The sequence below is a fragment of the Drosophila serrata genome, unplaced genomic scaffold (assembly GCF_035046125.1).
Source record: "Drosophila serrata isolate PLE 108 unplaced genomic scaffold, ASM3504612v1 contig_217, whole genome shotgun sequence".
Classification (NCBI taxonomy): domain Eukaryota; kingdom Metazoa; phylum Arthropoda; class Insecta; order Diptera; family Drosophilidae; genus Drosophila; species Drosophila serrata.
In genome coordinates, this window is record NW_028257115.1 from 3,637,681 (window position 1) to 3,653,033 (window position 15,353).

Here is a 15,353-nt window from a genome sequence, read left to right on the forward strand (position 1 = left end):
TTTGTTCTGCTTCGAATTTGTTTTTATTTTTTATATATATTTTCTTTTTGGGTGCCCAGGAAAAACTTTTGCAGAGTTGTGTGTTATATATTTTATTTTTTGTTTTGGTTTTGAAAACTTTTGCTTGCCTTTGAAACTGTGTTGTGGTTTTTTTTTTTTGCTTCTAGATTCGCGTGTCCTGATCAAGCGAAAAATAATAAGCAATCTTTAAATTAAAAAACTGAACGAATTCGTCAACTGATTTCGAGTGAGAGACAGAGTGTTTTTTTGTGGGTGGGCGGAAAGCCTGCCAAGTCGAGAATAGCACTAATTAAGGGGGCGGGAAAGTTGCACCTCAAGGCTAACCTTTAACCTTAGACAGTGGTTTTTCAGTGTATTTTTTTTATAACAAAAGAAAAACCAATGTCTGGTTAGATAATATATATATTTTAGGTTAGCTTCGTCAAGTGCAACAACTTAGCCTAGGCAACTAATAAAGTAAAACTGAACTTAAAGACCTCTCTACTAAAGGCAAGCCACGTGCAAAAGTGTTTATATAAAAATATGTTTCATTAAATATAAAATTATATATATAATCAAAACTAGTACTAAAGCATTCCAAAAGCTAATCATGCATAAAGGGTCTCAGGCGGCTTAAACATATTATTTAAGTCACGCATTTACGCGGAGATAATTAATAACTAAAGCGACCTATAAATTAAATGCACACACATTTTACACACTTATCTATGACTAGAACTTAAATGCAATGCATCAATCCAAATACAGGGGGAAAAACAAAAAAAACATGGCTACATTTAATGGCTGAGGGAGAGTCATAAATTCAACTTGTTATAAATTCAAATATATATATATCTCACATCAATAATTTATAGAAAATACGCGCGGGACAACTGTCATGCTTTTCGTGTCTGTCTGTATTTTGTGTGTGTTGTGTGTGTTGAGTGTGTGTGTCTGTTTTTGAGTGTTTTTTTTGTTGTGTGAATTTCATAGGTTTTTTTTTCATCTTGTTCTCTTTTTTGGGGGGACACGGCGGGGGTTAAACACAACTTCATGCATAAAATATTTATATCAATATTCAAATATTTATAAAGACACGCGGGATATGGGGATAAGGTCTAGGCATTACACTGAGAGATATATAGAGGAGTTACATATATGCAAAATGCAAATGCGATGGGCCCGCTAAGTGGACCCACCAACAAAAAAAAAAACTAAATGGATGGCAGGCACTTTGGCATTCTGACTTTAAAGCAGCAGGATGCGAATGTCCTGGCGAGTCCTATACTTGCCTTGATCAGGAACGAAATGGTGATGAAAATGGAGAAGATGAACATTCCACCCAAACCATACAGATGCAGGGTACGGCGACCAGTGCGATCCATCAGTGGAATGGATACCAGGGTCATTACAACCTTTAAGAAAATTAAAAAAATTAAATATAAAATATATATAAAATTTATAATGTATAAGTATAGTTACCATAATGGCACCTATGCCTATCGTGGCAAATTTGGCGCTCTCCTCAGTCAATCCCGAGCTCATAAAGAGCGACGTGGAGTAGTAGAAGACGGCATTGATGCCACTAAATTGCTGACTTAGTTGCATCACAATGCCAATGATCAGCGGAGGACGCAGGGTGGGCGAGCAGATTAGCTCCATGGTCGATATGTGGCTCTCGGCCTGCTGGGCACGCTCCTCGGCACGCATTTCCTCGATGTCCTCCTCCACGGAGCCAGAGGCACGCAGTCGTCGCAGGGCTATTAAATATAATCAAGAAATATATATTAAAAACGTTGAAATAATAATAAAAACAATGCTTAAGGAATATAAATTACTATAATAGAGAGATTAATAAAATTTCCAGAGTATTGATTACTGTTTTTTAAGCTATTTTTTATGATTTAATCATTCATAACAAATCATTTGTTTTTTTCTCTTTCGTAAAAAAATAGGTAACAATGATTTAAGGCTAATTTGTTTGAAAATAAATCATTAAGAAAGGTTCTAACATATATTTTATATATAAAAAAAATTGAATAATTAGAAACAGAAAAAATTAACCACTTTTGAATTATTTTTAGTACAAAAAAAGAAAGAAAACGAACTGCGAAAAGCCAAAGTTTATATACCCTTTCAGTTTGCAATCTAATTGGAAATCAATTGTAACTAATCTTAAAATATTTGCATACTTTGAAAAAGTAATTATACAAATGAATTTCTTCGACATATCATAGTTTAAAAAACTAGTAACTAAGCCAAAAATGCATTAATTTTAATTCGGGAAGCTGTTCTATGTTAGTTTTTGTTAGGTTAGTAAATCTGCATACTCAGTTGAAACTTATAAAAAATTAAAATTTTTATCAATTTTTTTTTTTAATTTTAACGATGTAACCCCATATAAATGTTGAAAAAATTAAAAAAAAAAATGTTTCTGTCTTAGATATCTAGATTGTTCGCCATTTTATGCTGATCAAGAATATATTATTAATTATAGGGTCGGAAATGACTCCTTCACATTCTTTTAGGCTTCTGACTGACGGTGCAATACCATTTTTTAATCGATATTAACTATATTTTTATATATAATTTCTTATATATAATTTCTTATAAATTTCTTTAATATATCATAGTTTAAAAAACTCATAACTTGGGCAAAAATGCATTAATTTCAATTCGGAAGGCTGTCCTGTTTTAGTTTTTAGTAGGTTAATAAATCTGCATAATCAATTAAAAATATACAAAAATTAAAATTTTTGTAAATTTTTGTTTAATTTTTATATCGATATTTTATTCTTGAAAAATTTGGAAGAAAAAATTTTCCCAAAGATAGCTAGATCGATTTCGCTGTTCATGCTGATCAATAATATATATAGTTTATAGGGTCGGAATTGATATTTTCACATGGTTGTAAGCTTCTGACTAAATTTCAAATACCCTGAAAGGGTATTAAAATTGTTTATTATCTAAAATATGAGCATATATAAGTCTTTTGCATTTAACAAACCAAAAACAGGTACAGAAAAAGATTAAATTGATTTATACAAATCATTTAGAACCTTATTAAAGCTACTAATGTGTCTGAATAAATCATGATAAAGCCAAGGAAACCATTTTTTCTCCTCTAAACACTTTTAAATATATTAATTAGAATAATTTCTGATATTTTTATGGTACAACCCGTGACTCACCTTTACGCGCCTCCTCCTCCCACTGCTTGGTGATGAGCAGATATCTTGGTGATTCAGGGCAGACGGGCAGAAGGATCAATTGCAGGATGGCCGGACAGATGGCCAGGCCCAACAGGATGGGCCAGCCTTCGTTGGTGCCCAGGATCTGCTCGATGCCCAGCACTTGGGATAATAGTAAACCTACAGTCACAGCCAATTGATTAACAGTACCTAAGCCACCGCGCAGATTCAGTGGCGCTATCTCCGAGATGTACATGGGCACCAGCGATGTGTTGAGGCCTAAATTATGGAGAATATATAATATATTTTATATATTAAAACATTCTAGTACCCCATACTCACCGCAATTAACACCAATTATAAATCGGCCAAGGAATAACATTTCATAGGAATGACTAACTTTGGTAAATCCCATTAAACAAGCACCGGAAATTCCCAGAACATTGTTCAACAGTAGACCGCCTTTTCTGTAATTATAAGTAAACAAAATGTTTAAGTTTAATATATATATTTTACAATATTTTCTAGATTTTCCCTATATTTACCTGCCAAAGCGGTTGGCCATCCATCCGCCACTGAAACCGCCCAGCATGCCACCGATGGCAAATATGGATACTGCCACCGAGTACAGCTGCTGGATGAACTCCTCGCTAATGTCCTCGCCGTAGCGATCCTTGTACACATCCTTCATGAAGTTCTCGATATTCTTCTCAGGTGCATTTATCACGCCGGTATTATAGCCAAATTGTAGCATGCCCAGCACCGCCGAGAATATCGAATAGGTGAGGAAGAAGGTAAGACCCTGCAAGATTTCGATTAACTTGGTTAATTGCAGAACTATAAGGGGGTGGAAATGGGGGGGTTCAGGGGGGAGGACAGTGGGGGGGCTGTGCGGGCGGGTCCATCAAACGCTTTGCAAACGAGTGTGCGGCAAGGAAACCAAAGCTTACTCTTTGGATATAGCCAATTATTCTAATTGAAACTCAGGCTAAGGTTAAGGAAAGCATAAGGAAAAAACTTCTAATGAATGAGACAGTGTTTGGATGTGAAAAATAATACTTAACAAATAATACTAGAAAATCAAACAAAATTAAATTAATTTGATTATTATTTATTAGATTTATTTGTTGCTACAATAACTTAAATAGAATTAATAATAAAGAGTTTATTTTAAAGATACGTTGATGAAGAAGCCGTCTGTACATGTGGAGTAGAGCACTCAAAAAAATAGTTGTTAAGATTTCATTTGAAATATAATTTACTGCTTAATATTTAAAATCGGATAAACTTTTGCAAATATTTTACTAGCTCAGCTTTATTTTTAAGGATTTACTAGCTTTAAAGATCGGTAAAAAAAAAAAACTGTTAAATATGGACAAAAAATTTCCCGTATTAAACAACAAATTTTCTTTTTTATACATTTGCAGGTTATCATTATTTTAGTCAGAACCTTCTAAAGCAGTGAGAAGTCATTTCCGACCCTATAAATCACATATGATCAGCATCAAAAGCTGAATCGATCTAGCAATGACCGGTAGAAAAAAATTTTTCGAATTTTTTCAAAAAAAATGTATAAAAATTTATATTTAGTAAAATATTAAGTATGCAGATTTATTAACCTATTAAAAACTAACATAGGACAGCTTTGCGAATTAAAATTAATTAGTTTTTGGCAGAGTTATGAGTTTTTTTCACTTTGATTTGTTCTATAAAAATACCGATAAATATCGATTCAAAGATTGAAATTATGCTAAGTTATGATCGATTTCGAATTGCAAACTGAAGGTGTATATAAACTTAGTCTTTCCCAAGTTAGTTTCTTTTCTTGATTTTAATTTATTTTATATCAGTCTTTTTGTAAATTATTTTAAATCTTAACTTTTCGTTGAATGTATTTTTTTGAGTGCTTGCATAAACTTGATACCAATTGGAAGAGCATTTTGCATCTGTCCATCATGGTAACAGTTTCAGCTGTCAGTGGTTGAGTGGCTGTGTTTTTGGGTGGATAGATGTTCGGGTGGTGGTTGGGTGGTTGGGTGGGTGGTGGTTAGTTGTGGTGGGTGGCGGTGGTGGTTAGTCGTGTGGGTTGTCTGGCTCTGGGTTGTTGGCAGTTGGTTTTATCTTGGTGTTTCGGTTTGTACATGAATAGAGAAATGAAATTCAAGTATTTAATTACACAACATGGCAAATAATTTAAGCTACAAACTTGTTCTAAAAGTCTTAGCTTCCGTCTGTGCGTATGCTCCTCCAGTCGATCGACATATTCGCGCAGCTCCTCGATTTCCTCCTTCACCTGCTGCACAGTGTCCAGTTCATGCTTAATTGCCACCATGTCACGCTTAACCTAATTAATATTTATCATTTTTATGGCTTCTTAGTGATGCTAGGGATTCCATTAAAACTCACCTCGGACACTTCACTCTGGCAGCTTTCCACGGACTTGGTCAGCTCCTGGAGCTGGGTGCGTATCTCACACAGAGCCACCGTCGTCTCCAGGTGTCGATCTCCCCGCTGCAGCTCATCAAGTTTCGCTGACAGATTCATGCTCATCACGCTAACTTGCTTTTGCAAACTGCAGTCGGTTTTATTTTTTAGATTATTTAGTCGGCAGATTGCGCAGTCAAAGAAAATATGAAGCAGAAAGGCACTTTTAGTGGCAAGTCGGTTAGGAATGCCTTTGAGCTCATTCCTTATGGCACTCAATGCACTACACACACAGAGACTGAGCGTATACGTAATTTATTTCACTCTGGCTTACAAGACGCAAGAACGCAAAACGTGAACGTAAACGTAAACGAAAAACGAAATTATTTATGACTGCTTGCATTAAAATTTACTGAGCTATGCAATTATTGAGGAATGAAGCAACATAAATTTTATGGGCCACAGAAAATACACAATACAAAAACGAGGCAGAGAAATGAAAACGCACGCCAGTTTCCAAGTTGCCGAGTTGCCGAGTTGCCGAGCTCCTTTTCCATAGTCACTCCTTGGGCAAAAGTCCAAGAAAGGATTTCTGTGTTGGGCCAACAACAAGGAGGCAAAAGGCGAACGCGAAACGGGATGGGTACAATAATAATAATAATAATAACAAAGCCAGGCCACTAAGTACATAAAAAGTAACTTAAAGTAAATTGTTGGCATATTTCGTTAAGGTTTAAGGCAAGAGTAATGTACAATGCACGAGAATGAAAAGTTGACGGCATTATATATAGACTTGTATAAGCTGAACTCTGAACTCTGGCTGGGATATAGCCGCACCATTTATTTTCCACATTTCCTTGTTTTCCTTCTGCCAGCCAAAGGCAACTCTTTTTGGGGCAGACAGATAGAAAAGATATACAGATAGATAGATAGATAGTCCCTATCATAGTTGTAGTTCTAATCCCGGTTTGTGTTCTGCTTGTGGAATGCATCAAATTTACATTTTCATCTGCCACAAAATGCCACAAATGCTATAACTGAAAACATTTGATTTAAACACAAATGTTTTTTCATTCAATTTCAACTGATTGATATAAATATTGGTTTCTCTGACAAGTGTTCTATTTTTTTGGGGGAAAATTTAAGGTAAATATTGGGTTTGGAAATTTTGTTCTGCTTTAGTTTTTAATCTCTGTTTATAAAACAATTATTTTTATAGATTTCTCATTTATTGATTAATCTTTTTATTTTAATTTTACACACTTTATCTGGATTCTTTGGAGTTTTTAATGTAAATATTTATAATATTTCGGAAATATGATTTTTAAAAAATTTTAGAGCCTTTTAAGCTTTTAAGGATTGCTATATGACCTTTGAAATTAAATGCATCAATGTTATTAGTATAATTTAAATACAGAAAACCTTTTAAGTAACAATTATATATTTTATTATATATTTAAAATGAAACTGCAAGGCATTTAGCTCTGATTTTTCACACTATTTCACTTGTTTAGAGCTACAAAGAACCTAGAAAAATTACAAGCATGTTGCAAACTAACCATTAATTAGTTCTGCTCAATTTAATGTGATTTGTTCAATTCAAATGTAAGACTACTATATATCTAAATGCTATATACTCCTATAGGAAGATACTTTTTACCCTTTTGTTTGCTAGGATGTGGTGGTGGCATCTAAATCAAATGGCAACAAAAGTTGTGGGCGACAGTTTGCCAGCGGATAGCGAAATGCCGATATACATACTATAAATGTATGTGGCGAGCCACAACAATGCGCATACGACACGTGGGCCGTGCTTGAGTTGCCTGCGCATTATGTTAATGCAATGCAATGCAATGCAATGCGGGGGAAATGCTGGGTGGATGGGTTTTGCTATCGTTAGTACTGTTATTGTTTTGCATTTCACGGACATTGTTGTGCCGAGCATAAAAGGATTATTTTATGCATACATCAGGCTAGCGCTAGCGAATGTGAAACCGAATCGAGAGCATATACACATATATAACAAACCCGTAGAAGCAGTGGCAGGACCATAACCGTAACCAGGACGAAACGATGAGATATTCGAGCACATCCTGTGCAAGTTATTGTTCTCTGGCAAAACAATTGCCATACGTGTGCTCTTGCTTGTGCGTCGTCGTCTGTGTCAGTTGCAGGAATTTTCGGTTTCGGTTTTGTGTAAAGGGATTTGTATACGTGAGCATTTAATAAATTTTCTGCCAATTTCTCCCTGCGCTTGTGTGTGCATTCATTAAAAGCTGCAAATACGTGCAGGCACACACCCTGTTCATTTTGTGTCACAAAAAAAAGAAGAGAAGGAAAACTGCGCGGAAAATGGGAAAATATTAAATTTTGACAAGACAAAGCTGTCATGCCCTCAGCGGATTATCTATCCCTGGCAGCATTTCAATCACATTAACCCGCCAGAGTCAGTGGTAGGAGCATTCGTCAAATATTCAGACTCGTTTCACCTTCATACATCAATTGCAGTCACCAGTTACAGTTGCGTCCCCCTCTATATAGAGGATATATAGGATATAGATCTCACAACCAGTGCACACAATAAATTCAGCGAATAAATTAAAATCAAAATCGATTGTTCTCATATATATATAGAACACATAAATGTGTATATATATATATAAGATATGAGTACTCGTACATATTGCGGGTATGTAAAGTACATCAATCAGATCGAATCTCGGATCGGGTTGGATTTGGGTTGGGTTTTTGGGGTAACCAATTGGCATATAGGACATTCACCAAACGTTTGCAATTTCTTGTTTTTCTTGTCGCATTTTGTTTCATTTCGATTTGCTTGTTTTCGTTTTGTTTTATTTCATTTTGATTTGTTTTGTTGACTCTCATAAACTTTAGCAGCAACTCTCGTGGCTTTTATTGTTTGTAAATCAATTGAAATTTATTTGCGGTCTTTTTCTCGTTGATTTCGTTTTGCAAAGGCAATATTTTATATGATTTTTGCATGATTAACATCTTGTTTGTTTATTTTTATGAAAATTGTTTTTAATTCGCATCAAAAAGGAAATATGCAAGCCAAATATGAACGGATGAACGGAAAAGGAATGTTCTCTACTCGAAACACGCAATGGGATGAAGGTTCAAAAAAACCAACAATTCTTTATAATATATATATATATTTTTTTTTGTTAATTTTGTTTATTTGTTAATTTTGGTGAAGGGACCGTTACGCCAATTAGTCTGGGGTCTGTTGTAGTTAAACATTAAACCATAAAATGTGTACAGTAATTCATTGCAGCAAACGGAATAACATATGTATGTATTTACGGAACCGAAAACACAAACAACACAAAATGAAGGACATTTAACGGGTTGAAAAATCCTGAAAATATTGTGTGACTGACTGACTGGTTGACTGGTTGACTGGTTGACTGACTGACTGACTGACTGAGTGATGTATTGGGGAAAAGATTACGCACAGCAGACAGAGAGAGAGAGAAAGCGGGTGAAGTGATGTGAGGTTAAGGGGTTAAGCTAATTATGAACTTGATGACATGCAGGACTTGGGGTGAAAAAGAGAGATATATACGAGAGAGAGATAGAGATAGAGAGAGAGAGAGATGGAGAGAGAGAGAGGGAGAGAGAGATGGCGGGTTTCTGAAGTGGCCAACCGCAGGCTGATTGACTGCCCGGCCAAAGGATGTTTGTCAATGGCTTTACATGGCTGCAAATGTGTGTGTGAGTGAGTGTGCGGGAGTGTGTGCGAGTGTGTGCGTGGTGCGAACAGCAACTTAATGGCCCTCAAACACTTTTTGGCATGTCATAAAAAACATAAGCACATACCCACACAGAGAAATGGAATGGTATTTATATTTATTTGGAAACCTTTGCTTTGTATAATCTTAAAATTTTTCAGTTTTATTATTTCTGTTACTTTTGAATAACAAAATTTACATTTAATTATATTAAATCATTTTTAAAAAGCAAAAAGCCTGCTTATTCCTATAAAAATATTATAAAGAATAATTTTTATAAATATATAATACAGAAAATATGGCTTCAAAAAGTTTGAAGTATCTTAAACCTATAAATTTTAAACAAATCTAAAAGGAATCGTTCTGTTTTCATTAATTTTCTCTATATCAGTTTGAAAACAACGCCATATAATCCTATATTAACTATACAGTTTAATATTTATACATTTTATTTACATCCTGTTTAATTTTAAGTAAAATTACCTAAATATTTATAAAGAATTCTTTATTTCTTTTTCTCTATATAATTTTTCTCTGTGCTGGCATCAGATTGCCGTGGCTGCCTTTGAGGGCCTTTTGAGTAGCGCCAAATTGGGGGATTCACACTCGCAACCCACTCCACACAATCACTAGGTATTTAAATATATATATCCCTCTCTAGTTTTCTCTCTATCCCTCTCACACTTTGCCTATTTTCCCCCACAGCCAAATGATGAGCACGTTTTGGAAACTAAATTAATTTATTTGAAACATAATTGAATTCTAATTGCGATGCATGCAGTAGAAGAGCCGATTGAGTGATTTGGGAGTGAGAGTTCACTGGTTTTTGGGTAAATATTCTAATAATTAACAAATCAATTTGATGGGCTACGAGTGCCAAATTGGATAGATAGAGAGAGGGAGAGAGCAGTGCAGAGGGATTTATTGGATTATTGCATTACAATAAACAAGTATAGTTGTAGTAGTAATAGAGAGGAGGAGAAAGTGAGGGGGGCAGTAAAAATATTTAGATTCGTAATTGAAGTTAGTTGGTTGTAATTGCATACTCATTGAGTGGCGTGAATACCAGGCCACTTTGCGTGTGGCTTTTTATTGTTGTAACGTTGTTGTTGTTGTTGATGTTCATGGAGTTATTGTGGCATTTGTTGTGGTTTAAAAAGGGATTTTTCCAAAAATATGGGAATTGGATGATACAAAAAAAAGCACATATATAGACATTGTACAACAAGTGAGGACAGCGAAAAAGGGGGGGAAAATCTTGTGCAGATCAGAAATGCATTTCATCGATAATTCAGGAAATAATCGTTTGGCTATCGATAACTAGGTAAAGTGCCATCCCTATTATCCTATTAAGAAATTTCGCTGCAAATGCATTTCCGGTGATTGCAGACATACACAGATAGAAAACATTTATACATATATATATATGTAGATACACTTAACTCGAGTGATTGACAGGCTGTGTGAAAATGGATTGTGCTCAATCACTCGGTGACATTTTTAAGCAAAGTAAATACATTTCAATTGAGTTGCAATTTTTTGTACAGCGCGTGACACGGCAACAAAGGAGGTTGTTTTATTTTCTGTTTTAAAGAATTAAAAAAGCGGCAGCAAATGGCAAACAAACGGCTGCTAATTAACAGTTTTTAATTAAAGTTCTATCAATGCGGATGAGAAGCCATTTCAAATGTAAAATGTAAATGTACACAATTATTTATTAATATACGATACACAATCGGTGAATCGATGAGTGATGGACAATGACTTATGATGACTGATGGCAGAACGAAAGAAAGAAAACAAATGTGTGCACTGTATACATGGCGTATGAGTGATGTTTTTGAAAATTGTTCATAATCGCAAGACGATCGGCGTTTTGTTATTACTTGTTAATTGTTAGTTGTTAATGTTAATTAATTTATAAATAAACTCTATGGCTAGATCTATGACTGGAATGGATATGTACCTGGGTGGCATTGTGCCCATCATTTTGTTGGCTTTTCTTTTGGACTCCTTCGGTAAATAGTATTCTTTTTTAGAGTCTTTATGCTATAAATATTATATCTCTAGTTGCTTTCTCTTCAACTTTGTTAGCGCTTTTCTCGCTCTTTTCTTTTTCTCTTAACTTTTCTTTGCTTTTCGAGGGGGGTTTGGTGAATGTCGTATGTGGCCGCGGTTGAGTTATTGGGATTTACATATGATATTTGTTTTTCGTTTGATTTTGTCGGGAAGGTTGCGCAACAAAAACAACACAACACAAAGGCCCTCAATGAATAATTGACAGTCTAAGGACACACGCAGGACACTTAACTGAACATAACTTGCGCAAATCTGTGTGGAAGGAGAACATTAAACAAATACATTGCATATTTGCTAGTTGTAATTTATATGGTATATATAATATTTCACAAACCACAAAATAAACTAAAAAAGAAGGGAAATTAAAGTGGATCCGCAGTAATGGCAGTAATAGCACACCATATGTACACAAATTAAAATTGTAATTAAAATTAATTTACGGCAAAACTAAAAATATATATCGTTTTCATTATTTGTTTAATAAATTAAATAAACATGGCGCACACAAATAATTGCCGTTTATTTGTCTAACTGAAAGCGGATATTTATGGCCAACAACAAACAAACATCCCCCCTCTGGTCGCGCGCCTGCAAATTAATGACTCGTAATGAGCCTTTAGCGAGTCCATTACGAGTCCTCACTTTAGGCAGCGGATCAGCGGGTCAAGAGAGTGTTTTTTGGCCTTGTTAACAAGTATATATATTTTGTAGATATACAAAATTCCGCAAATGGAATCAAACTGACAGAATTCTACGTACTCGAGCAGCAATTGGCGCAGTGTGGCCTCGTCCTCGCCATGACATCTCAATCTAGACTCTCGATCTCGATCATCTCGACTCGAGTGGCGTTGCCTTTTGGGGGCGTAGCTGAAGGAGTGACGATAGAACCTTCCGTTGTTTATGTTAGCTCCGCGATAGGCGTCTATATTATATTCAATTTATTATTGTATTAAAATTAAGGGAAAAGATTATTATATCCGAGATCTAAGATACTGATTAAGAGGGCTATATGAGTACTATACATAGAATGCTTTTTGTTATACAAATTAAACTCATATAGTACTCTTCGAAAGACCATTATAAAAACAAGATGAGTAACGGCTTACAAGTTTCTGCTGCAGCCTCTAGAATTGGATACAGAGAGTCTAATTGCTCCAGAGTCAGCACTTCCTTTTCTGGTTCTGTACTCGTTATGCATCTTGTTACTAAAGAGTCTTTGGTTTCTCTAAAATAAACTGTACCCACCTTCGGGTCGCAAACGCACAGGCGGTGAGGTCAGCTTGAGTTGTGTTGACGTTGTTGTGGGCGGAGTCTTACGTCGACCACCAAAAACATAATCGTAGGAATCTTCGCTCAAATTGGACACTGCCATGGGGCATAAGGAAAATTCAGAATATATGACCGTTTAGGGTTTTAGTTTTTCAATGCAAAAAAACACTCTTTCAGAGCAAATACATAAACAAAAAAAAAGGCACAAACTAAACTTGAAATTATAAACAAAATTCGTAATCACACAAGCTGTTTTTTTTCACTTTTCTTTTTTTTTCTCGTATACTCACTCTACACATTATGGATACGTAAATATTGTTTAAAATAAGACAAACATTAAAATAAATGTTAAAACGAACGCAAATATTTAGATTGTCGAGATTTTGTCATTTTCATTAGATTATTGTTTTTATTGTAGTTCGTAGTTGTTGTTGTTGTTGTAGTTGGTTGGAAAAATACAGAGAGAGAGAGGGAGAGAGCACAAAATGTTGCAGTTTGTTAGCATTGGGTTTTTTGGTTTTTCACTCCATTTTCATTTTCGATTTGCGATTTTCATTTTGGACAGCACAAAAGGTAGCTAAAGGTGAATGATACACACAGGTAAAAATTGTTGCGTTCACAAAAATCTCAACAAAGCAGCGAGCTGTCGCAATATTTTATTTTGTTGCTCTAATAAACAATTTCAAAAATGAACACACACACAAAGATAGAGAGAGACAGAGAACGGCAGGAGCAAATAGCTACTTGAAAAATTCGAAACTTTGAACTGTTTTGGGTTTTGGATTTTGTTTTTAAATGGTATTTTGTTTCGAGTGGCGGCAACACAAACGAAAATTGTTATTTCATATAGTCAAAAAGTGGCAATACAAACGGCAAGCAAATAGAACTAGACAAATAGAGAGAGTTTGGAGAAAAGTAGAGAGTTTCGTGTGTGTACACGCAAAGAAATAAGTCAATGAAAATGAATACTTGTCTTGGGAATGATTTGTTCTTGATATACATCAAAAATTAAACTAATTTGACTCAGATTAATATTTTTGGATGGTCTTATTCTTAAAGAAGTCTTTAAAAGGATTTAAGATAGCTTGAAAAAGGATCCTAAGGATGCCATAATATACTTTATTACACTATTTTTATAATGAAAGCATATATTTTTATCAGGTATTCAAAATATTCTTTGGAATTTCATAATAAAATGTATCTATTGATTTGAAATCATTTAAAATAACCAGAATATATAAATATCTTTCCATATATGTATGTACATTACGTTTTAATTATTAAACTATTTGTGGCATAAGATATCCATCAACTAACTTTAATACATCTATTTTTTGAGTCAAGTTTGATATTCACCTTTCAAGAACAAAATCACTCTCTTCAACCAAGAATTTCCTTTCTCAACTATTTCTTTTCTCAGTGTTTTTATTCTAATGGGTGGGAAAAATGGGAGAGCAACAATAAATTAATGGACGACTGTTTGACTGATTGTTTTTTGAGATTTGACTGATTGATTGATTGACTGAAAATGCTGCTGCTGAAAATGCTAAACAAAAGTTTGTTGGGACAAAATGTGATTCTCTGTGGTGATGTTCCGTGTGTGTGTTGGCTAGTGGTGAGTTTCGTACAGGTACAGTTCCTGCACAGGTGTAGTAGTACAGGTGTGAGTTATGAGTGTGTGAGTGTGTGTGTGTGATGCAGGCGCATTCTTTTTTTTCTTTATGTTGCTAGTATGTGAAAAGGAAATCAAACAAATAAACAAAAGCGACCAATCAAAGAACCCAATCTACACACCAATTAAAGTTGCAATCAATTGGAAATGGCACAACACAAGAACAGAAGAAAATCAGGATTTTTACTAAAAAACAAAAACAAAAAGGTGCAACACAGTAACACGGCAGCAAACTTTTTAATGGGCCAAAAAAGCTATACAAAAAGTCTGGCAAACTATAAAAAAAAGAAACCCGAATTAAATGGAAACAAAAGAAGAAAGAACTGCAGGCAAACAACGAGAAGAACAAAATACAAATTGGCACACACATATATATATATGTATATATATAGTGTGTGCGTGGAAAATAATTCAAATTCGCAGGATAATTATTTGAAGGAGCACCTGGAAACACGCTCAGCGGCTGAAGCACTTGGGTGGAACGCAATGGCGGTGGTAGCGGTGGCAGCTGTCCAAACGGATCTTGATCGTTCGAAATGGAAGACGTGGGCGGTGAGATCATCGATATGTCACCAATGGTCGCCATGTCATTACTCTGGCCAGCTGCATTCCAAAAAAGTAATAACAAAACGATTGATATAAAAGAAGGAGATTTGAAGTAATTAGAATTGATTACAAATATTTTTGAGAATAAGAAATGTGATATAAATTGAAAATCATTTAGGTTCATCATAGATTAAGTCATATATTTTCCATTTTACATTTATTTTATACTTTTTCTATATGAAATTTCAATAGAATTTCCTCTAGTGTACCTGCATTCCAAGAAATTCGTTGGAATTGATTAAACATATTTTTGAGAATAAGAAATCTGTTATAAATTGGAAATTATTTAAGTTTATCACAGTTTAAGGCATATATTTTCCATTTCCCCTTTATTTTACCCTTTCTCCATATGAAATTTCT

General features: G+C 34.6%; 1 protein-coding gene across 1 annotated transcript in view; it reads right to left on the minus strand.

Annotated features, from left to right (window-relative positions):
- The window catches only part of LOC110178592 (Glucose transporter 1), a 98,028-nt gene that overhangs the window by 12,574 nt on the left and 70,101 nt on the right, over positions 1 to 15,353 (minus strand). Inside the window, 10 exon segments of the mRNA XM_086829786.1 lie at positions 1,293 to 1,415; positions 1,483 to 1,760; positions 3,192 to 3,470; positions 3,534 to 3,658; positions 3,737 to 3,993; positions 5,398 to 5,535; positions 5,598 to 5,763; positions 12,206 to 12,368; positions 12,692 to 12,811; positions 14,832 to 14,990. Of these exon segments, the coding sequence (XP_086685912.1) occupies positions 1,293 to 1,415; positions 1,483 to 1,760; positions 3,192 to 3,470; positions 3,534 to 3,658; positions 3,737 to 3,993; positions 5,398 to 5,535; positions 5,598 to 5,763; positions 12,206 to 12,368; positions 12,692 to 12,811; positions 14,832 to 14,990 (1,808 nt within the window).